General features: G+C 53.8%; 5 protein-coding genes across 5 annotated transcripts; 4 read left to right on the top strand and 1 right to left on the bottom strand.

The window, feature by feature from the left end:
* Positions 1-5,686: 5,686 nt before the first annotated feature.
* Positions 5,687-8,339, bottom strand: COL26b_001128 (uncharacterized protein; the record flags this gene model as incomplete). Its single annotated transcript, XM_053174087.1, has 6 exons — positions 5,687-5,991; positions 6,134-6,429; positions 6,485-7,836; positions 7,887-8,047; positions 8,111-8,138; positions 8,223-8,339. The coding sequence occupies 6 exons, from the start codon at positions 8,337-8,339 to the stop codon at positions 5,687-5,689; spliced, it is 2,259 nt and encodes a 752-aa protein (XP_053041797.1).
* Positions 8,340-11,866: 3,527 nt separating this feature from the next.
* COL26b_001127 (uncharacterized protein) lies at positions 11,867-13,137 on the top strand (the record flags this gene model as incomplete). Its single annotated transcript, XM_053174086.1, has 2 exons — positions 11,867-12,690; positions 12,747-13,137. The coding sequence occupies 2 exons, from the start codon at positions 11,867-11,869 to the stop codon at positions 13,135-13,137; spliced, it is 1,215 nt and encodes a 404-aa protein (XP_053041796.1).
* Positions 13,138-14,209: 1,072 nt separating this feature from the next.
* On the top strand, positions 14,210-16,076 carry COL26b_001126 (uncharacterized protein; the record flags this gene model as incomplete). Its single annotated transcript, XM_053174085.1, has 4 exons — positions 14,210-14,889; positions 14,939-15,250; positions 15,302-15,766; positions 15,818-16,076. 4 exons carry the CDS (start codon positions 14,210-14,212, stop codon positions 16,074-16,076), a joined length of 1,716 nt encoding a protein of 571 aa, XP_053041795.1.
* Positions 16,077-18,811: 2,735 nt separating this feature from the next.
* Positions 18,812-20,684, top strand: COL26b_001125 (uncharacterized protein; the record flags this gene model as incomplete). The annotated part of the gene is made up of 3 exons (XM_053174084.1): positions 18,812-18,892; positions 19,055-19,489; positions 19,545-20,684. 3 exons carry the CDS (start codon positions 18,812-18,814, stop codon positions 20,682-20,684), a joined length of 1,656 nt encoding a protein of 551 aa, XP_053041794.1.
* Positions 20,685-20,720: 36 nt separating this feature from the next.
* On the top strand, positions 20,721-21,492 carry COL26b_001124 (uncharacterized protein; the record flags this gene model as incomplete). The annotated part of the gene is made up of 2 exons (XM_053174083.1): positions 20,721-20,970; positions 21,026-21,492. The coding sequence occupies 2 exons, from the start codon at positions 20,721-20,723 to the stop codon at positions 21,490-21,492; spliced, it is 717 nt and encodes a 238-aa protein (XP_053041793.1).
* Between the last annotated feature and the right edge of the window lie 2,703 nt (positions 21,493-24,195).

Below are 24,195 nucleotides of genomic sequence, written 5' to 3'. Positions count from 1 at the left end.
TGGCGACACGCACGTGGAACAGGCGGCAACGAAGGGCCTGATTCGCAAGTGGCACGGTGCGGCAGGTTGTCAATTGTTTGGAGTGCGTGCTGGAAGGGGAAGAAAAAGGGAGATGTTTCGCGTTTGAGTCGCAGTCTGCTCAGACAAGACGAACGGGCGATAATTGGCGCGGGTGGCTGAGTCAGGTTCAGGTGGTGCCTGCGAAAGCGACCAAGTGCAGACGGTTCGGCTGCGCGTAGCCTAGGTACTACACTACTGCGCGGGTCGGCGGAAAAGGTCGGGCGGTTGGCAGGGCCGAAGTCGAGTTGGGCGAAGCAGCAAGCGCCGCGGAGGTTGCGACTTGTCGATCGCGGTGACGCAAGGAGTGATCAATTGGACAGGAGTAAAAGACCAAAAAAAGGAAGAAACGGATTAGATAATTACGAGGGAAGAAGAAAGCGAGGGGATATGAGGAGCAGTTGGGCAGAGGGGAAAGGGAGGATGTAATCGAACGGGTGGGTGGAAGGACTGTCGAATTATTCGTAGCAGGTCGTGGATTTCTTGGAAGCGTGTCGACTAACTTGTTACTGCTGCTGCTGCTGCTGCCGCCAATTGGAAGGGCAAGGGCAGGGGTTGACGGAGGCGGGAAGGGACACGGGAGGGGAAAAGCAGCGAAAGGGAGGAGGAGGGAGGGGGAGAAACGCTCCGAAGGAGCAGGACAGGAAGCCGGGAATATGTATGTTTTGAGCAAGTGAGATCGCAGGTGGAGCTGCCCGTCCGTCCCTCGCCCTTCCGTGTACGAATACAGGAACGGGCAGTGAACACGGGCAACGAGGTAAGGTAGGTAAGGTAGCTACTACTGCCTACTACTGCAATTGCACTGCACAGCAGGCGCCATACCAAACCACACCACACCACACCACACCACACACCATCGTCCTCGCATTGCACTCAAACGCACATGGAATCCGAAGCAATTGCAAATGCGGACGCAGAGGTAGACGCGCAGGCGCAGCTACATTGGCTTCCCTTCTGCTTCCACAGCCCAGCACAACCCAGCCAGCCATCTTGCCTGGGCAAGTACCTAACGTAATGTAGGTAAGGTAGGTAAGGTAATAGCAGGCATCTCATCCCATCCCATCTTACCTTGCGGACCCCGTCGCATCCATCCCATCCATCCCATCCTGTTCCATCCTGTCCCCTGCTATCCCGTTGTCAGCCGTTTGGGGTGCCAGTGGCTCAGCAGCAACGGGCGATGGTTCCAATGGCAGGTTACAGCATGAGGTCACCCCCGCAGTCATGTCGCCGGCGTGCCTGGCAAGCGACCTATATCGACTTGTCCGATCTGCAGCTCGGGCGCCGACTGCACGGCACCTTACAGCGGATACCTACTTCATTCTACATAGGTAGGTAGCCCAGGTGAGGTACTCGACCAAGCCCTTTCCTCCCTCCCTCAACGCTCTTGAACAAGTTTGACCTCTTTCAGAACCATCATGTTTGTCTCTTGGCCAAAATGAACACTCGAGTCTCGAGACGTGCCGCCAATATCACATCCCGATGTCTCTGTCATCTCGCAGAAAGTGCGGCACATGCCCGTCGAAATTGCGAATCGCTGCAACCACTGCCTTCTTTGGCTGCCCTGCACCACAAAGTCCCCGAGGTACTCTGTACCCTGGCCAGCACAAAAGCCTAAAGGGCTTAGACGCGCGAAGGGAATGCACCTGGACTTGGTCCCTTCACTAGGCCACGGCAAGCAGTTGTCCGTCATTAAAATCCCGGGAATGTTCAGTCCTGAATGTCATCTAGTTGAATGCCCGTTGGCGCCCGCCTCCTCTGCGTTTACGAATACCTGACAAGCACTTGCGGCTTGACTCGTCTCGACTCGAGTCCCGTCCCGCCGCCCTTGACAGTCGCTCACAACGTGCTGCGCGTTCCAGACCTTGCCACATGTCGGCCGACAACGAGAAACAGGAGACAAATCAATAAGCTTGGAAATGCACGACACGACTTCTCAAACGTGACACGCCAGGCGAGTACGCAAGCGACGAAGGCAAAGCACGATGGTAAGGTTTCACTTGGGGGACAGAAAGACCAGACGAAGAAGCACCCTGGAAGTCATCCCCGGACTCCGTTAACAGTTGGACTGCCCTGAGTCCGTCCTCCAATAGCACGGTACAGCACAGCACTGCACAGCACTGCACTGCACAGCACCCGACTGCAATGCACGGATCTCGTTCCTTTTGGAGGCCCTCGAATAATAGCAAATTGAGCTCATGATTGGGATTCGCGATTTGCTTCGCTACGCCGCGACGGGGACACCAGAGGGTCTGTCCGCCCTGCTCGTATCCAGAGTGACTGCGACTTGCGCCGGCCTGGCCCAATTTCTCCTCGTCGTCCGACCTACCAACCTACGTAAGCTGGGTAAGTTGCAGGCCTCCTCCTGGCAAACCACGCCGGATGCCGGGGCCAACAGCCCAGCCCAGCCCAGCCCAGTACCCGTACCCGTCATCATTGTTCCCGACCATGTCCACAGTTCGTCGGGCCATTCATCCACCCGCTACTATCCGTTTCCTCGGGTCTTGTCCTCTTTCCTCGTTCCGTGGAGGAAGAAGTCGAACTGACGCCCTGTCAGGAATGATGAGCAATTGCCAACAACGCGTCCTGATTCCTAGAGTCCAGCCTTTGACTCTCAATCTCTTCCTCATTACTCGCAGCCCAGGCAATACTGTTACTGTGCACATACACAAATAACCCTTCCCGGTGTTTATTTTGCCGCCCGTAGCTGTCCCCACGTCGACATTTCAGCAAGCGCCAATTATTGCTAAAACTAGCCGATTTGCCTCACTGTGGGCTTTTGCTTGTGGACCGCTTCGTATCCTGTTGGCACAAAAAAAGGCTGCTGATCTCCAGCGCGTGCCTGTTCGTGTGCAGCCAAGGCAGCGTGGATACAACTGATCTCTTGTGTCCGTACGTACGATCCCGCCGATCGACGATGGTAACGATATGGCGTCAAGCCCACGCTTCTCTGGTCAGATCGGCAGGAGTTGACCCGCTTGACCAAGCGCAGAGGTTGCGCCCATCCAAGCGCGAAGGCGGACAAGGAGGGAATAGGACAGCCAAGCAACACGGCAACAGAACCGATTCTGTGAATGATCGGCAGCCGCACCGGCAGACCTCCTCGGTTCAAGAAACCCACACTGTGTTCTGCGTTCTGGAAGTCGAGACCGCAGACAGTAACAGGGTCTTGTTGGCGCAAACTTTTGGAGCCAGCTAACGTTCAGAGCCGCCAGGCGAATTGGCGACTCACCGCTGCTCCGTTATCCGCTGTTGACGTTATTGGTGTAACCTTGGTTTACATCCGACAGCTTATTCAAGCCCCCAAGTCCCGTATTGAGGGGCCGGCGCTTTCGAGATCGGGGTCACATCTGCTGGACTGCCTACCGTCCGCACTTTACATCCGAAGGCCGATCATTTAGACCTCATATCTGCATGCGGCCCGTATCAACCATCAGATTTCGTAGCATTGCTTACATGCGACTTGCAACCTACGGATAGATGGTCTTTCGAACTGCCTCACCTGACCTGTACGCTGTTTCCTTTCCTGCAAGCTGACAACAAGGACGAGCCTTTGTTCATTCGCAGACAACCGCGTTGTGGAGGCCATCAGTAGTGTCAGTTCTCCGTTATTACCACTGCGTTGGCACATATACCCTTGACCCCCCAGATGACGTCTGGAGTTGGCAAATCACGGCCAGAGACAGCGGCCAGGATTGCCCCGACGTGTCAAGATCTGAGGAGGGATAATTGCAATAACATCAAGATGAGTATATCGTCCCGGCGGCATCTCCTTTTTTAAGCAAGGGATCAACACCACCAGCCCACCAGGCAAAACGTCATGTCTCCTGTAAACCCCTCCACAGCCTTTGGGCACTGACCAGATCCCCTTGCCATTTCGCCTCGACCTATCCATGGAAACCTCTCAAACAAGCAGCAGCCAATTTGCTTTCATTGCATCATCCCATCTTTTGCAAACAAGACCCAACATGGGCATCTGTCCTAGAACATACAGCCCAGAACTCAATCGCTCCTACGCAACCCCGGTCTTTGCTCCAGGAGATGACCGCGGCCATGCGGTGCTCACATTACAGTTCCAGTGCCGTTGTCGATGGACAATGCGGCAAGTCAACCGACTACGCTTACGTGATCCTGAACCTTTTTTATGTTGGAAACTTTGAAGCATTCCCTCCTTTGATTGGTCTCATCCTCTATTCAGAAGCATACGGCTGGCACCATGCAAAGATTGGTCTGGCAACGTCACATGAATCAGGAACAAGCAAAGCAGGTGGGCGCCGGTAAGCTAACATGCTAGATTCGCCCACACGCAGCTTTGCTGCAGATATCAATCCAGAAGTTCTTCAGCAGCGTGGAACTCCGCACACGCGTACGCCGCACACGAGGACGCCTCAAGCTTGCCTCTCCAGTCTCGAAAGAGACAGAGATAAGCTGTTGGTCCCCTCTCTCCTCACCAATGGAGGGAAATCTTTGTCCAACGGTGTCGTCCCGAAACTAGCTTACTCTTAAGCTAAGTTACCGAGCCCAAGCTCGTTTTCCCAGCCGCCTCACACACACACACACACACACACACACACACACACACGTATGGCTGCGCCCTCCTTTGAAAATCCAAAACTCATCCCAGCTTCGTACCGACAGCTTCCCATTGGCTGCGGACCGCGCTCCTCGCCAGTAGAAACGCCACCGAGTGCACCATCGACTGCTAGGCGCAAACAAGAACCACGCCGCTCCACAGCATCTGACAAGTGTCCGGATGGTAATAAAAAATACCTTTCTAGTCAAACCTGCTGTCATCGGTGCCGAAAACGCCTGGGAGGGACTCGCCGCCGACGACATACGCTGCCGATGAGAGGGGCCGCCGGTTCGGGTTCAGTAGAATCGCGAGAGGCGTTGGGCCGTGATGGGTGTTTGATACTGACTCGCAGAAGGGGGTGATCTATTGCGAGTCCACGCACCACGACAGTCAGCAACTTCATCAGCGGACGTCAGTGAAGACAGTGGAGCGGTTGGAGTGTTTCTGCAGTGAACGGCGGAGCGATGGCGGTGTCTGCGTCTGCATATGTCCCGCCGGCTGCAATCGGAGGTCAGCACGGAGCGTCTTACTCCTCGTCGGAGCTTACCCGGCCCTGCTCGCATCATCATATCCTCTGAAGCCCACGTCTCGCTGGAGCGTGGCTGGAAAAGAGCGAGCAGGAACGACTTGGCCGTTCGATCCCATATTATGAAAAGTCCAGCCTCCACTGTTGTTCCCGACCCTTTGGTCAGATCTGTGCCTCGCCTTGGTCAAATGCTTGCCAAATTATTGCTGCAAAGGGGCTCTGTTAACTGTTTAAAAACACAGCGGTAGCAGGATACTTTCGGTCGTTTTGATGCTTTCCATGTGTTCTCATCGTTAACCCAAACAAACGTGAGTTGTGTACAGGTCTTCATCCCGATTTTGCTTCTCTCGCTTCTCTGTCAGACATGCCACTGGTTGGTTGCGAAATGAAATAAATAATGTTACTCATGGTCTGTGGGAATCATTCTACATCGTGCCCATTGCGACGAACCTCCTATTGCCAGTCATCCGCCGAGCCCCTTACAAGCCTTAGCCCGCCTGTCAAGTCCCGATGACCCTCAGAACCTTCCCAATCTACAACGCATCGCGACTAGTAGCGGTGTTGGCCTGGGTATTGTCCCCAGCCACCACTCTGCGGATGATGGGGGTGATGCGGTTGCTGATAAGGAGGATACTGGCCCGGCGGTGGTCCACCGTATCCAGGGCCGCCATAGCCTGGTCCGCCATACCCCTGAGGAGGTTGCGGAGGCCCCCACTGTCCCTGAGGAGGGGGAGGCGGCTGGTGACCATAGCCTTGCGGTTCAGGCTGACTGTGATAGCCGGAGGCGTGGCCTTGAGAAGATTCGTAGCCTCCACTTGGGTACGGCTGGCTGCTCGCTCTATGGTCTTGGTCATAGCCGTAGTTTGTATTCTGCGGTGGCAGAGGAGAGCTGGACAGAGGCTTTCTGTCGTCTCCATCCATTGAGTTGAGATCTCTCGTCCGGATTTGGCTCCAAAGCGATCCCTTGTTCTTCCCATGACCCAACTCGCCAAAGCTGTCCCAAGCGCCGTGAGAGTGGCCGGGACCATCGTGGCCTCTGGAGGCCTCGCCGCTCAGAATATGGTTCTTACCGGCCTTGACAGACTCAGACGACAGAAGGCGGGACAGCTCATGCTTGTGAGGGCTTTCGTCGACCCACTTGCGAACCGTCTCGAACATACTTCTTTGAATCTCAATTCTCTCGTCTCGGATAGCCGGGTGGTGGAAGGCCCGAAGGACATCGTTGACAACCTCGTCAACAGGCACTCCGGGATTCTCCCAAGCATAAAGAACTCGGCTGCCTTCTGTTAGCAACTTATTCAATATGTCGTTGTCCCCACGGGGGCACTTACGGAACAACATATTGCAGAACAGTCGCGGCAACTCTGCCGGCGCACGAGTTGAGAATGTTAGTGAAGTGGTCCTTGGACAGCATTGAGTGAGTTGGGTCATCGCAGCTCGGATTTTTCCAAGGCTCCAGCTGTGAGTTGGAACTTGCACTGATGACGGTTGAGGAGCCATCCTTGAGGACCTTGGAGACTTGGTTGATGATCGGTCTCACGAAAGGTGCCAGCAGCCCGAGGATGAAGGCTGTTAGTGTCTCACTAATATGGTCCAATAACTTCTCCAGGCCAGGAACCTTGGATATGAGGTTGCTGATAGACTTGACGATCTTATCCCTGAACTGGAGGATAGGGTAGATATTCTTCGCCGTCTTGACAGGGTCGAAGTTTGTACTCATGCCGGGTACTTGATTGGCGCTGTCGCGAGACAAGTCACCACGACTGCTTGAGTAGTTGCCGACATTCTGGTTTTCCCGCTCTTGTTCAGCCGATCGGGCTTGTAGCTCCTTGGCTTGTTTAGCCAAGCCGCCACCAATACCCGGAAGCTGGTCAACAAGGGAGATGAAGTCATTTGACTTATTTGAAGACGAGCTGGAACCAAGTCCAAAAAGTCCACGGCTGCCGCTGCTACTGTTGCCGCCGAGGCCGGCAAGATTGCCCAGGCTTCCCAGTCCGGGTATGCTTCCCAGACCACTTGAGGAGCCTCCAGAAGAACCACCTCCTATGTTCCCAGTCAGGCCTTCGGCGTTCTGAAGCGCTACGTTCATCTCGTCGACCTCGGATTGTGTGAAGTGATCAGTAGCCTCGCCCAAGACCGAGTGGAGGAAGTCTACAGCTCCAAAAGTTCCGGTAACAAGAGGGAACACTCGACGGCCGTGAAGATCGATCTCCGTGGCGGCGCCACAATGGGGGTAGACTTGATGATAACCGAGTTCGCGAAGGGCGAGCTCGCAGTAGTTGCTATGGGCGCTGAAGTCCTCCATGCAGTGTAGGGCTTGGCCGAGACACCGCAGGGCCTCGCAAAGATCGTCCTCCTTGCCCGAGCCACGGGAGCCGTTCGTGTAAACTCGACCGTAGTGGATGCTGCGAGCAAAGCTGAAGCGAAGGTAGCCAGCGCTGGTTGCCCAACCACCTGATTCGTTGGCAATATAGTTCTTCATGCCGGTGCGAGAATCGATTTTGGTCTCAACAGGGTCTACAGGACCTCGCAGACGAGGATCAAACTTGCGTGCGTCCATGCCGTCAGCGTACCCAAGGGGGTTGTCGATATGCTCCTCGGGACGGTAGACGCCGAGGCGCTCCTCAGTGACCTCGAATTCCTCAGTCGCATAGCCAAACGCCATGAAGGAAAGCACCCAGACCTAATTGAACGGTAAGAAGCGAAGGGGACAACATTGCGCGAGAGACGAACCAAGATTCTGATTGTGGGAGCATTGACTCCCTTCAAGCTTCCAACATCGACAGCCTGAGAGTAGTCACGCAGCCAGTTGCCGAAGTAGACCCTTGAAACCAGCATCGACGTCCACTTCTTGCCTTTCAAGAAGGCGATGGTCTTGAGCATATCCTCGATATCTGTATGCGACCACGTCAGCGAATCAGTAATTATGAGAAGCAGAGGAGCAAGAAGGAACGTACCTCCATGACGCCAATTGACACCCTCGACCTGAAAAATCGTCCAGTGGTCAGTAGTTGCAACATGTGGTAGATAAAGAGCATCAGCTAAACAGTGCTCGGGTAAAGCGCCTACCTGCGCGATGGAGGGAATGTTGCCGGCGCCAAAAGCTGCGGCGCGCCCTGGTAAAAGCACCAGGAGAAGGCAGAGGGCAAGGAGAAGAGACCCTCTCCCAAGACCGGATGACGCCATGTCCAGGGGAATGAGGTTCAGATTGTGCGAAAGAAGGGAAGTGAGATTCGATCGCAGAGGCGCGTCGGATGTTCGGTAAACAGTGGAGGGGTCGCCTTGTTATCGGGTGTTGTTGGCCCACGAGGTTGGGAATCAGCCTAGGAGGGGTAAAAGGTGAGAAAGCAACGTAAGGTAGGATGACGAAGGAAAGTTCAGGTCCAAGTAGGACAGATGAGCTAAGCTCAGCTAAGAAACGGCGAGCTGAACTGTCTCGCCAGGGAGGGGAGCTTGAGTAAGATGGACTGGGTGAAGGTTTTAGCTGGACAAAGGAAGATTGGGTTTGGCTACCCCGGCTGTCTGAAGCAACACTGGATTATTAGCTCTTGCTGGTGCCTCTTGCCCAGATATCTAGTCTTCGCAAACAACCTAACAGTGTGATGTAAGGTAGGATGGTAGGGTCGTACGTCAACGGCAAAGCCGTGCCGCGCAAAAGATTGTGGAAGCTTGGGTGCTTGGCTACGGAACCTGGGGCTTGGGAAATGGTAGTCTTAGATAATACGTGAGGCACAAGCGGGGCAACATCTCTAGCATGAGATACCTCGCATTACTACCCAGCTTGCTGCCCCGCCACACGTCAGGATCACTGCTGACGACGACCTCGTCCTGCACCGCACTGCACCACACTCTCGCCCTTCCAGTGCGGCTATGCTCTAGGGTCAGACGGAGGACTGCCCCAACAGAAGAGCTGAACAATTGATTACTTGGCTGTGAAGCTGAGCAAGCCATTGGCCTGCGCCACACGGGTAGCCATCCCTGGCTGTTGTCCAATGGTTGACGTGGGCTTGGTTTTGCTTGGCCTTGCTGTAGGGTAACGTAAAGTGAAATAAGGTATGCGACTGAGGGGCTCCCTCGCGGCAATCGGTCAATGCTCTAAGCTCAAGCGCCGAGCGACAAATTTGTGCTGGGGGGCAAATCTTTTCAAAATGGTCCCTGCTCATGCACCCCCTTAGATACTTATGTATCTGTTAAGTATAGTCATATACCCGGTGTCAAGGCAGCCGGGCATTGCATAAGAAGATATGTTGTTCAGAAGAATTCCATTGTGGCAGGTAGACGCATATGGGTTTCATGATGACGTCTTCCGATGGTGAAAGCGTACCGCATGATGCCAACGAACAAATGTGCCTGACAATGTAAAACTTCCGGGGTTCACATACCGCATAGAATGATGCGTGGCTGGAAGAAACTTCCTGTTTCTTTAAGCGTGCCACCGCAGCTGCAAGGTTGATGGTGCTGAGCTCAGCGCCAAAGGTATTCGTAGGGCAGGGCTGTCTTTGTACGGCAGCTGGTGAGACGGTCTCCTCTCCAAGCACATCGCGTCTGGTAGGTTAGGCCTGGGTGTGCCCGGCAGCTAGTCGGAGGGTGCCTGGCAATGTCCAGGCTTCTTCCCAGCTCGACAGCCAGCCCAGTGAGGTGATCAAGCATGTTTGGCAGTCAAGGTTGGTTGGTCTAGCCGCCGTGTTCGTTTCCTCATCCATTTCCTCCAAAAGTTGGGCGCGACTTGACTTTCAACTCAATTTGACAGCGACTTGTGCAGCTCAAGTGCGGGGGAGTTGTGCGTAAGCACACTACCTTATGTAGGTAGGTAGACAGCCAACCGGGTTCACAGCTTCAATTTACACATAAGTGAATGCTCTGTCAGGGTGAGTAGTTACCTCAGCAGATACAGAATGGAGCCAACGATGGACGTCGATATAGACGAATACAACGCGTGGCTTTCAGCTACCACGCAGGCGGAGCCACAGTGTGCCCTGGCAAAGGCCTGGAGGCCACATGCACGTGTGAGAGATTGAGGTCGCCACTATCACGCATCTCCTCAAGAGAGGGACTATGTCCAATGCATCAACAAGTCACAAGTCGCATCTTGCAAGCCAAGCGCATTGCATGTGCGCTGCAAGACACCGGCTGCTTCTGCTGCAAAGCAGAGTGCTAGAGTGCCGCCCCCAACAATGCTCTAAGAAGACCACAGACCGCCGCTGCTGCCAGAGGGCGCCACGGCACTCGCTGCGATCTTGCTCATTGGGGGTCACGGCCCATTGCCGATGGTGCTAAGATGTAGAGGCGACCATGATAGGTGTAGGTAGGTAAGACCAAGAGCCCCAAGCCCCAAGACTACCCCTCGTTTCCAAGCCACGGCCCGCATGTGAGAACTCTACGCCGTCTACTGTGTCCATCTACCCAAGGTACGAGGTGTAGAGGCCTCACATCGCATCGACATCCTTCATCCTCTACTGCGTAGATGTGCCCAATCCACGACCCCGTCCAACAAAACCACAAGGTCGCAGAAGCATTTCCTGCACGGACCCGTCAGCCCGGGACGATCCAGCGGCGCCGACACTCGGCTGCTTTTGCATTGCTGTGACCTGGAGGCTCGGTGATTATCGTTGTTTAATGGCACGGCCGAGGCGTGCTCTTAGCGTCGCCATCTCCCGAGTCCCGTCTCAAAGGTCCAAACTGCCATGCAACTCTTTCTTCTGCCAATGCCCATCGCCGTTTGCTCTCTCAGAATCCACATATCCACACCAACTTTTGCAGATGCTCATTGACATTTCATTCACCATTTGTTTCTGCGAACCCACTCCCGTCACCGTCCATTCCCTCCCCTCATCCCTATGTCCCCGGGCCTTCGTACCTGTACCTGTATCTATCTGTATATGTACCTGTACCGGCACCCTTACGAACACCGCTGCTCCTGCACACTCACACCCCCCGCCGCTCATTGCCCGTTTGGGAACGTGTTCGACTGTTGCTGAGCTGAGGCAGGCACAGCTTTCCACCAGCCTACTGCGTGGCTCCTGGTGGGAATCTCGGGGTTTGCATCCAAGCAACACAGTGCAAAGTAAACCCTGAATGATGAGAGGAAGCAAAATCGACGGAGGAAAAAAAACGCCAGAGGTTGTCGAGCAGTGGAACCACAAATCGGCTGTCCAAGCTTCCGCAAGGTGCCAGAGTAACGCCACCACGCCGTAAATTTTCGGTCTAGAGAGATTGGCAATCGCGTAGAGAGCTTCTCCCTGACCTGCCCGTCCACTCATCCCCCCAAATCAAACGCACCCCCTAATTAATTCTTCCCCCGTCTCCGTTCGTCTCTCACCACCCTGTTCCACCGATCCTCAGTCCCGGCCTCTCTTGCCTACCTCCGGCCCTCCCGGCTTTTGGCTCCTTTTTTTCGCATTAGATCGCCTTTTATCTGTACTACACACACCTGTCAAGGTGCCACGGTTACCACCTTAATACCCTCTCTCTCCCGCGTCGTCGGTCCTGCTCTTGTCCCTTCTTTTTCCCTCCTCGCCAGCGCCTGCGACTGCCTGCTGCGACTCCAAACCGTCCACTCTCTTTGTTCTGCCACCGCTACTCTGCACTTCGTCCTGTTTGGACCCGGCCAACCGCTTAACCACCTAATCGGCCGTCGCAATCAGTCTGCACCAACCGAGTCGTTTCACCTCCAGGCCTCCGTTGCAGCGTATTCACGATCGCCACCTGCAGCTATGCCGTCGAGAACTCTCCCTACTTTCACCCGCGCCGAGGTCGAGGCACATAATTCGAAGAAGTCCTGTTATGTTACGATTGGCAAAAATGTCTACGACGTAACCGACTTCGCCCAGGACCATCCCGGTGGCGCTGACCTCGTCTTCGACTACGGCGGCAAGGACATCGAATCCATCCTGCGCGATCCGACATCCCACCCCCACTCCGAGGCTGCGTACGAAGTTCTCGACGACTCCTTGGTTGGATTCGTCATTTCTCAAAAGTCAATCAATGGGACGGCCAACAAGCCGAACGGGAAAGCGAATGGACATGTGAACGGGAATGCGAATGGCAATGGCAACAGCGCTGCCAAGACCCAGGAGCATGAGGACGAGCCAAAGATGAATGAGAATGGCGAGCTCTGGGATGGTGAGCGATGGGTTCATCCTCGAACTGGCATGGCTAGCGAGGAGGATTTGAGCAAGGAGACGGATTACACCAATGACTACAAGAAACACAAGTTCCTCGACTTGAGCCGCCCACTGTTCCCTCAGATCTGGTACGGGGGCTTCAGCAAGGAGTTCTACCTTGATCAGGTTCATCGCCCTCGCCATTACAAGGGCGGCGAGTCTGCACCACTATTTGGAAACTTCCTCGAGCCCCTTTCCAAGACGCCTTGGTGGGTTGTGCCTGTGGCGTGGCTCCCCCCAGTTGCATACGGTACCCATTTGGCTAGAGAGGGCATGGACAGCACCTTCCAGGAGGTCTGCTATTGGGGGCTCGGCTTCTTTCTCTGGAGCTTGATCGAGTACATCCTGCACCGCTTCCTCTTCCACCTTGACAAGTAAGCTGCCCCTATGATGTGCTATGCAACTCCAGATAACCAACAGCGAAAACCAGGTGGCTTCCGGACAACCGAGTTGGCATTACCATGCATTTCCTCCTCCACGGCATCCATCATTACCTGCCTATGGACAAGTATCGCCTCGTCATGCCTCCTACACTTTTTGTAGTTCTCGCCACGCCGTTCTACAAGCTGGCTCATTGGGTTTTTTCGTACAGCTGGCACGCCGCTACCGCTGTTTATTGCGGAGGCATCTTTGGTTACATCTGCTACGACTTGACGCACTACTTCCTTCACCACCAGAACTTGCCGCTCTGGTACAAGGAATTGAAGAAGTACCACCTTCAGCACCACTTCCTTGACTATGAGCTTGGCTTTGGCGTCACCAGCCGGTTCTGGGATAGCATTTTCGGCACCGAACTGCCTCCCATTGTCAAGACGCAATAATTCATCGACCAACGTTCATACATCTTGTCACGATGACGATCCGGGGGACTATTCTAATGCCCAAGAGAGCGACTTTTGCTCATTCTTTATCAACATGTGCCCCCATGTATATACGCTCGCAGGAGTGCCTAACGCAGTAATGGGGTCTTTTCGCCAGGCGTTTTGAGGAGACGGTTTCAAGGTGGTTGTCGCATATTATAACGCCCCAGGCAGTTATGATACCGCCATGGGAAGAGTCGTCATCTTGTCATGGCGACTGGTTCAGTACAGAATATTTTTGAATGATACCACAACTCAGTAGGCCATGCCTTAATTAGAAAAGCACGTTCTACATCTTTCAAACCATGTCCTTGGCCACTACCGCTGCGTTGACAAGCTTGATATCTGCCTCCACGCGAAAGTTCAGTGCCCCAACCAGCGAGGCAACCTTAACGACGCCATGATCGCAGCCCACGGCGAACCGTTAAAGCGGACTAGTTCACGGGCAGTCGTAAAGGAGGTCTGGTCGGGCCTCCGGTTGGAAGTCAGTTCGACAACACAAACACTTCGGAAGCATGGGACGGGTAATGATTACTCTGCATAGCCACGTGACTAACGAGATCCTGGAGCACAGGTTTGACCTCAGACCGTGCGGCTCGGTCTGGACTCTGGTCGATTGTGCAGGCCTGGTCGCTTAGGTAAGGCACCCGAATGACCGCATGTAGCCAGTGCTTGGCAGGGTAAGCATGTAGGAAGGTAAGTAAGAAGGTCGGGTAGGCACCTAGTGGAACTACCAGGCACCTACCCAAGGTACCTACGAATACCTACCTTAATGCTTGGCCAAAAGTGCCGTAGTCCCTAAACCCGACTCATGAGCCACGCCTGCCTGGCCGGCCAAAGGTTTTCTGGTGAATCCGCTGCGCTAGTTACTTCTGACACGAAGCCAGCCTCCCCCATCCCACGGAATCTCATTATCTCCTTTCCCCTCCATCACCACTGCGACAAAACTCTGCTCCTGGCCCCGTAGAGAGCAGCCTCCCCATCGAAACAGGAAACATAGTCGCCTTTCTCTCTGATCACAATTCCAGTCAACATGTCCGGCTTAGACGTCGAAGCTTTGCTTGACGCCACGGCGAAAAGCTCGACCGAAAGCAAGCCAAAGACCACCGAGGTGGAAGATCGTCCTAATGGAGATCGCCCAGAGCGCCGAGACCGCGACCGTGGCCGCGATGGAAGCCGCGACCGCGACTACGACCGTCGACGCCGAGACCGCGACCGCCGCGAACGCAGTTCGACTCGAAGCCGCCGTGGCACACCGGAAGAACACAAGGCATCCACCCCTCGGAGCGACGCTGGCAGCCACAAGAGTAGGCGAAGAAGCCGAAGCCGCGATGATGACCGCCGTCACTCACGTCGTCACAGAGGAGATGGTGACTACTACAGAGGCGGACGCAGACACTCTCGTTCTCGTTCTCGCTCACCCCACCGCTCTTACCGCTCGTCGCGTGACGACCGTGACTACCGCGACCGTCGGGATCGCTCTGATCGCTACTCGGGGGACCATCGCCGGGCAAGGGACGACGATCGTAATGAGAATTCCAAGCGTGAGGCAACACCACAACTTACTGAAGATGAACGGGACCGCCGCACTGTCTTTGTCCAGCAGCTCGCCGCCCGTCTTCGCACTCGCGACCTGAAGGCATTTTTCGAAAAGGTCGGCCCTGTCAACGAGGCCCAGATTGTCAAGGACCGCATCAGCCAAAGATCCAAGGGGTAAGTCTTCACTCTACACTACAGACCCAGATACTAATGATTCATCCAGAGTTGGTTACGTTGAATTCAAGAACGAGGAATCTGTCACTCAAGCTCTTCAACTTACTGGGCAGAAACTGCTAGGTATCCCTATCATAGTTCAGCTCACAGAGGCCGAGAAGAACCGCCAAGTCCGCAACTCCGAGACCGCTACCGGCGCACACCCAAACTCGATCCCCTTCCATCGACTCTACGTTGGCAACATTCACTTCAACGTCACCGAACAGGATTTGCAGGCTGTTTTTGAACCCTTTGGTGAACTTGAATTTGTCCAGCTCCAAAAGGATGACAATGGACGCAGCCGAGGCTATGGTTTCGTGCAGTAAGCTTTTCGTATCCTTGCCTGCAAATTCCCATGCTAACCATTCTTCAGGTACCGGGAAGCTAGCCAAGCCAGAGAGGCACTCGAAAAGATGAACGGGTTCGACCTTGCTGGTCGCCCGATCCGTGTTGGCCTCGGAAACGATAAGTTCACCCCTGAGAGCACTGCCAACATGTTGCAGAGATTCCCTGGTCAGAACCAAGCGTATCAAGGCTCTGCATTCTCGGGTGCTGGCGGACGTGGCCCGCAGACATCAGCATTTGACCGTGCCGGTGGACGAGACAGCGAAAAGTCTGGTGGTGCCAGCGCCCTGGATGACACCGATGTTGCCGGAGTCAACTTTAACAACTACAGCCGTGATGCCCTGATGAGAAAACTTGCCAGGACTGATGAAGCTTCGAACGGAGCAGATGAGCGACAGGTTCTGAAGCCCAAGACCGAGATTAAGCCCTTACCGGTCAACGTTAGCATGGCTAGCCGATGCGTTGTGCTGCACAACATGTTTGATCCCGAAGAGTACGTTCCACCACCGTCAATCCAGGATAATTTATGCTAACTCGATGACAGGGAGGATGGTGACGACTGGGCTAAAGAGCTGGAAGACGATGTGCGACAAGAAGCCGAAAAGAAATATGGTCGTGTTGTACACATCGCAGTCGATCCTAACTCCAAGGGTGACATCTACCTCAAATTCGACAAGGTCCAGGGCGGCGAGAACGCCATCAGGGGTCTCAACGGTCGCTACTTCGGAGGCAGGATGATCGACGCGTCACCTGTTGTAGATGCCGTCTACAGCAGTTTGTTCTCTCGCACACGAGCGATCTGAAAGCTAATTCATGGCGTCGAAGAAATATTGTCTAGGATTCCTCACTGTAAGCATTGGTACACATGATCCTCAATTTCTTTTTCTGACCGTACTATTCAGGCGACGCTCCGCGACTCCAAATAGATCCTCGAGACAGACGAGCCCGCTCTGGTCTCCATCGAAGGCCACCAAACGAGCGGTGGCCAAGTCGCCGTCTGGCCAGAGAGCAAAGGTCTACCCATCATCACCACAGGAGAAAAGATCGACACCACACTGATTCTCCAGCAGAAACACGTTACATTACATATTCGATCGCCAACTACTTATGGCTGATTCTGTACCTTAAGTTTTTTTCTTTCTTTCTTTTACCCTCCATCGCCCTCCACTACGTGTGGAGCAGGTATCAGGCTACCGTGTTGGCGTCCGGGTAAGGTTTAGGGAGGCATAGTTCAAATTAAATTTCGCGTATTAGAACACGAATTCATAGGAAATGTGTCACATATCTTCTGACAAAGTTGCAGATAGAATTGGTCTCTGCGATCTGCTGAGCATTCTCTGCCTCAACGCTCTCGGGTGAGATTGCAGCCCTTGATGAACCTGCCTTTGTATGTTTCACAGTCAGATTTGGTTTTCTATCATGATGCGCTCCATCTCTTCTTTCTGTGCGTTGTTTAGTGTGAGCACCCACATCTTTACTGCTCCTACATGTTTTTGTACGTCTCTTTACTAGACTGCTTATTTCACTTGCTTATTCTGAGCAGCGCTCTCTGAAGGCCTGCTGGTCTGCCAGCTTATATAGAACAGATGGTGTTTGTTTTTGCTGCAACACTCCATGAACAAAATACCTGTAATTTCATGCCCAGACCTGTAGACCTAGTGCAGCGTCATTAATAGCATGCTGATATCTATTCCCACACGTTTGTTCTGCAAGTTAGGCACAAGACAAGATCTCGTGTGCTCATAGCTCCTGCCTCTTGGAATACCTTTGTTGTCGACGTCCTCCATCACCCACGTCATCATTCCGTTCCTTCCTCACTACCTTACTCCTCTCCCCCCACCATGAGTCTCTCCTGTTATTGCCCTTCTGTGCCCCGAGACGAGGATCCACGCTCTCGCAGCAAGTCTTAAGCGCCGGCAAATACAACCAAAAGTTTCCATCCGGAAAGCGTGGCCTATCGGGAAACGTCGGCAGTGCACTCCTGGAAGAACAGTACAGATTTACTCTGCCGCCGTAGGTTTGCGCATTTTGCTCGCCACTTTGCAAACAATAGGAAATCTCAAACTTCGCAAACGTACCTTTGAAAGGGTTCCGAGAGTAATTTGATCGATAAGTCTCGCTCCTGCTCCCAAGTTCGGTCGTGCTTTCCACGACTGCCCCCAAGACGCCGGGCTGGCATAGATAGTCCTGGTACTGGCTTCGGGGCTATTTCGATCAGCCTCCTTGGACCTCGGCTTCCCTAGCAAGATTCAACAACAGCATTTGGTACATTTGACCAACAAAAACTACCCACCCAAAGCAAAGGTCTTGTGTGCTGGACTCGGTACGCGAGCTCAACTTGTATGTATGTTTTCTTTTCTCTGCCAAAAGCCCCAGTCTTCCCTAGCCTCCTTCTCATTCCACCAGATCCTTATGGTGGAGGTCCATGAGGCATGCTGCTCTCTTGCCCTCTGAAATCTTTGCTTTCATATAGTATACGGAAGGAACCTATCTGTTTTTGCCACAGGGCTTTAAGTGAAGAGCTGGTGCACGCCTATTCCTCTTGCTCCCCCCCCCCCCCTCCCGCCTTTTTTTTTTTTTTTTTTTCATCTTCACTTCTAGTAAGTGAATTTGATGCAACTCCCGCAAAGGCTAGCGTCAATTGTTTTGTCTGAAGGCGCGCCTTTCTTTCTCTACTTCCCCCTTGCTATCTCTCTCCATCCACAACTCGAAAAAATCATCAACAATCTCTCACCTCCCGCATGTGAGGTTTTCTCCCACCCATATCCCTTTCCCACCAAGACATCCTTTGATTACCTTCTTTCCGCACATCGTCGTTATTGTTCTTCCCCTTCCGACATACACGTGTGAAGTGGTTCTACTGTGCTATAGGATCACCCACCCTTTCCTCGCGGTGCCCTCGTTGTGACGGCCACAAAGGAAGGAAACCAAAATGGCTAACTTGAGACACAACAGTAACAGCTCCGGAGAGGATCGAGGCGGTGTGCGCCTTTCCGACCACTCACCTCCTGGTAATTCTTCGTCGCGCCACCAGCACCATCACTCAACCCCAAGCTCATCGGCCAGTACTATTGTGTACGAGAAGTCGCCTCCTGACGTTTTTGGCCCCGAACTTTGCCAGGGCAGAGTTGGCCAGCTCTATCAACAGGACTACCATCAAAACTACCAGCTTCCTGTCCCGCCAAAATTTCATACTACTCCCAGCCAAGGCAGTGCCAAACGCAGCGGTCCTTCTCACTCGCAGAATTCGACAAGCTTTTCTGCGGGTAAGTTGTCTACTCGCTCCGACGGAACAATTCTGGCAACTCCTACCGGTCGCCCAACTGCCGAGCCTTCCTCCGCTGGATATCGGCCGGCCTTTACGACGCTCCAAAGCGGCTTTGGGCTAACCCCTCCTGCTGTAAAGGCACCTGGCAACACTCCCAACGCTCCTGACAGCGAGGTTCGACGTGCCCAACGAGCTCTTCCTACAATTTCCGAGGAGAAGGGAAAACTTGCAGCAAACAATCTCGCTCACTCCAAGCCAGTTGTCGCAGAGATGGCTGCCCACTGCCAGATCGACGGCCCTTTGGCCGGTCCTATCCGAGACAATCGCCGTTCTGAGCTCGCCCGAAACCACGTATGTCGACTTCCCCTTCTGGTTGCTGCCTCTTCCTGATTTACCCATCCTCCCCTCTTCACCCCCTTCGGATTTCAAGTCCCTCAATGTTTTTCCTTTTCGTCTTGAGTACCCCAAACGTCGTTCTTGTTTGAAAACATGACTGATTTTTGAGATGAAAAGCCGGCCTGGATCCCTGCCCGTCAGGTTCAGGCGGGTATCATGACCACGCAGCAGGCCATTCGTCGCACTCCAGGAATCCCCAGCAAAATCGCCAACGATCTTTGTGATGGCCTCCAGAAGTATGCACAAGATGTCAACAACATGCTTCGCCAGGCGATCAACGAGGTCGCTGACTATCGTCTCGATATTGAGTACAACGAGAAGGTCCTTTGCTCCACGAAGCTGGAGGCAAGTATCATGCTTGAGGAGCGCGACAACCTCAAGCGTGAATATGCCGAGCTCCAGAGCAAGCATGATGAGGTCGAGAATCGGCTCGCTTGCTATCACGTGGAGACTGAGAAGTACAAGAACAAGTTGCGCGAGTATCAAGCCAGACTTGATCATGAGAACAACGGAGAAGATACCACTCAGGAAATCATGCGGGATTTGGTGGAGGTATGTGCTATTCAGAACTGCCCAATCTGTAAGCAAACTAATAAGTGAATCTTAGACTGTCAAGGAGTTCTTATCTCGTCCTACTTCCCAGTGGCTGGGTACGCGAAACGAGGAAGGCTCACCTGGCAAGGTTATCACCGCCCTGAGCGCTTCCAGTATCGCTGCCCTGGAGCAGCAAGGGAATGAGACTCCTCGCTCTCAGAATGTGCAGAAGCAGCTGGTTCCCACACGCGCTACCATCAAGTCAGAGCACAGTGAGATAATGCCTTCTATGGACAATGCGCTGCAGCCATTCAACTACCAGCAGCAGAATGCAGAGACGTCCCAAATCTCCGGAATGCCCAACGCATCTTCTCGCAACGGGCCGCCCACTTCTTATCCCGGCATGTTCAGTAATTCTCGTCGCCCTGCCGACAACAGAACCACTTCTTCCGCCGGTTGGACTCGTGCTTCAAGTGGCGCTTCTATGCAGCAACCGATGCTGCCAGCTCGCTCCTACTCGCGATCTGGAGATGCTCGCAGCTCTTTCAATGGTGATTACAAACAGCCAAACGAGTTTGACCTTTCTTGTGGTTATGGTGCTCAGTTTACCATGCAAGCTCGCCCTGGTACTGCCATTGGTCACCGAGGATTCAACCAGCAGCAGTCTTCTTTCCGTCCCAATGCTCCAGAGTTTCATCCCGGACATAGCAGCAGCAATGGCGGTTTTGACAATGCCGAAAGCTCCTACAGCTACAGCTATGGACCTGGATCAAATGCTGGCTCTCGTCGTGGCCTCAACACCAGTACTGGCCCCTTTGAGAGCCCAACGCCTCGCTCCGTTAGCCGTACTGGATTTGGCAACTTCGAGGGCCCTTCATCTGGCTTCACGGGGGCTTCTCCTTTGATCCCGAGAACCCCTGGTTTCGGTTCCTCTCAGCAGTACAATAGTGCTCCCACCCACCGTGGTTCCCAATCTCAGCGGAATAACCCCTCCAGATCTTCGGGTCAGAACTACCACGCAGTTGAGTACAATCACGGAGGCTTCACCCCTGGCCCCTTCAGCCATGGCAGCAACGGCCCCAGATCAGTCGGCAAGCCCGCAAGTGTCACCGGGACCTTGGCTTCTGGAGCAGCTTTCGGCCAAGACGACAGCGGCGATAACGAGCGCTATGCTCGTGCCTTCGAAGGGGTTTGGGGTCTGGCCCGGAGCTAGGTGCTCCGATTTGCCTCCTCAATCGACCCAAGTGTCATGTTGCATCTCTCGGAAGTTCAGATTGCCCGCTACATGACTACACTGTACTCTCCTTTTAACGAGCACCAAGCCTGGTCCTACATTCGACAGCACATGAACGACAGCATGACCCGCGCTTGCCTCATCTCTCGCGCAATTATCGACTTGCTTGTTCATCGCATCTTCGTCTTTGAGGCTTGGCAGGGCTTCTCTGTTGACGCTGATCGCCAGATTGGTGAGATACGCTATGAGATGAACAACCTCCCTGGTAAGTTTTCAGCCTTGCCTGCTACTTGATATTGACACTGACTTAGAAGTCACAGCCGGCCAAGGCGGTGCCCTCCAGGTTTGCATTGACCGTGTCGCGGCGATCGTCAACTCATGCATCAACCATGAGCGCTACGACGCCTATCGCAGCCACCGTATCGAGTACTTCCAAGCCGAACTGCGCGAGATGCTCGCTCCCCTCATGCTGCCTGAGTCCGAGGGTGGTCCCAACTTGGATGATGCCGATGATGCTCTTCGTGACATGATCGAAAAGGCCTGGTCCATCTCTGCGAAAATGTTCACGTCACGCTGCACCTTCGAGTTTCGCTTTCCCGATGCTGGCGCTCGCTTCAGCACTCAGACCATGGTCGGTGTTGCACCCAACATTGACCCTCACATCCTCCAGGCTGAGCACTGGCGTGTTCAGTTGGTCGTTACACCTGTCATCACCGTTCGCAACGACACAGGCGCGACTATCTCAGTCGCTTCTATTACAAGGGCCCACGTCATCTGCATGAAATGATGATAGCGGACTCGCAATTGCTCTCTCAATTCTCTCTTTACTCCACCTTCGCGACCTCCACGGACTGATTCCGACATTCACGGCGGACCGCAACCTTTTGGGGCTTGGAGCCTTGTATGATCATGAGGTTCACGAAATTTACGACTTCCGCTTTCCAGTTTTTGCGACGGACCACTCGTTGGTCATTAATGACGAGCAGGCGGATGGGCTGCTTGGTAACAATCAGGGTGAAGAAGAAAAAGAAGAAGAAGAAGCGGCAATTCTCATTGGAATCGCGGTTTGGGTTGAACGTGTTTGGGGACAGACGCTCCTCTATCTGGAGTGACTGACGCACTTGGTTTCAGGATGGTAACGGCCACGTTTTTTCTTTCTTTTTTTCTTGTTTTTGCAGAGTTCTTGGAAGGGAGGAAGTTCCGGGCTTCTGTATCGACGATCAAAAGGATATGGGTGATAAGGAACCGGATGGAAATGGAAAACGAAGGTAGCAGAGACACGATTCGCAAAATAGTATCTGGAAAACCCCACCGTCCCAACCTACCGTGATTGTCCAGTACACCGACTACTTTTGTCAAAAGCATGATATCCGGCCCCGGGGTAAGGCGGTTTGTCTCTTGAGGGATGGATAGAGACAGATATCTTGACCTGTGCAGCCGAGTGGCTCCATTTGGTAGCGCAAAACGCAAATCCAAGCTCACCAGAAACGAGCGTAAAGACAGACCGCCGAGCGCCTAAAATTGACATAATATCTTGTTGGGATGGAAGGAGACAGGCATGCAGAATACCTACATATCCAAAGGAAATGGTAGGGATGAGTCACCGACCGCGTGCTCTCATGCGGATCTTTTAGGCACATCTCATGAGCGAGGAGGGTTTACAGGCAACGGCTTGGGCGCCGCTTGCCAAGCTGGTCACCGTCGTCGTTTAGCCGGTACCAGAAACTTCTCCAGCACTTGAGGATTCTGAGGCCAGGGAAATGTCGCGCCTTCACTGTTGCGGCGCCGATGAAGCTGAGCCATTCTCGGAAAGTCTCGTACGTGCGTGCATAATCTCAGTATCGGAGCACGAGACGATGTCCTGCGCAAGGCGCCGTTTTGGATACTTGCTGCTGTGTGCATTCCGTCATTTACCTCTGCAGTCCTTCGTTATCGCCAACCCACTACCAAAACGCCGTTGCCTACAGGTATCTACCCTAGAAAGATGGTCATAAATCCATCCCAACCGCCCATATAATGATACAGACATGTTCTTAATATATACCATGCCACGTGTTATATAGCTTGCGCACGCATGTGTGTTCGTTCGTCGTACTTCCCGTAACTGGCCTACACCCAGCCATACATCATCGTGGCCAGTGGTCGCTGTGGGCGTCGCTCGTGCCGGATATGACACTCCTACCCCTGCTCGAGGAGGCCACCGGATGCAGCAAACCACCGTTGTTGCCTATGGGCATCGTGATCGGTGGCAGAGTACCTTGGCCTAGACCCATCGGATGCATAGACCCTCCCATGTTACGGTTGACGCTCATCCCTTCATAGCCATCGATGCGAAGGTCACAAGTGCCCACGTCGAATCGCTTGGAACACCCGTCTTCCATGTGTCTGGTACGAACCTCAGTATACGCTCCCCTGGAACACGATTCTTGCACTTCAACTTACCTCCGAAGAGTGTCTTTGCGAGCAAATAGACGACCACAGTAGTCACACTTGTGGTTTCGCTCCTTCATGTGAACGCTCTGGTTGTGCCTCTGAAGGTCTGTCTTCCGGACGAACTTCTTGTTGCAGTCGGCGACTGGACAGGGGAATGGGTATTCTCTCTTCTCGTCATGCGTCTCCAGGTGGGCTTTGTAGTTGTAACTACGACTGAACAGTTTTCCGCAGCCCTTGACCTCGCATTGGTAGTTGGCGTCCGCTACGGTCGTCATCCGCCGCGCCGACCTCTTTGGCCGGTTTGGTTTGATCTCCGCGCGCTTTGAGCCATGATGACTGCCAGATGCACTCGAATCCCCCAATGGAGTTTGATGTTGGTAGTAATGTTCGGCATCCAGCTCTGTCTTGGACCATGCAGGAGAGCTGGTGTCTGACAGGTAGGCCTGATGTGGGCTTACATACTGGCTGGGCTCCGTCATGTACGGGACTTGCATCGAGCGTGGTGACGGGTAATGGGAAACATCGATTCCGGATCCGTAGTCGTTGGTGTTTTCCATCTTGATCCTGGGACCTGTGGGGTGGCCGCCGCCGTGCGGATAAGAGAACGAGCTTCTTGAAGAAGATGGTGCTGGCGAGCGTCCGGTTACATCTGCGAGAGTATGCGGTTGGTTGACAACCGATGACGGTTGTGAGGGTGGCGGGGGGTACGTCTCAGATCCGTACGGGGCCGGGTCATACTCAGAAAAGGGATCGTATTCTGAGGACAGAACGTTTGGAATGGACAGGGAAGAAGAGGCCGGTGCCATGATGCTGGCCGAGGTCCAGTCAGCTGTCGTCGTGGGATCTAAAGGCGGCAAAGAGGAATCGGCGTCAGGTGTTTGTCCGAGAGAGCAGAGTTGGCCAGCAGCGTACAAAGAAGCAAGTTTGTACTGCTGAGTTGCGAGATCTGGTGATGGATAGTCCAGGGAGGATTCCGACGGGCAGTAGGTGTGAGTTGAAGACGCCGGAGACCTTGTTAATGAGGGTGGTGTGAGATCCATGACTGGCGTGGGCGGCA

Source organism: Colletotrichum chrysophilum (genome assembly GCF_026319265.1).
Source record: "Colletotrichum chrysophilum strain AFK26 chromosome Unknown scaffold_5, whole genome shotgun sequence".
NCBI lineage: Eukaryota > Fungi > Ascomycota > Sordariomycetes > Glomerellales > Glomerellaceae > Colletotrichum > Colletotrichum chrysophilum.
The sequence above is the reverse complement of the archived record's forward strand: the minus strand, read 5'-3'. Positions and strand labels throughout refer to the sequence as shown.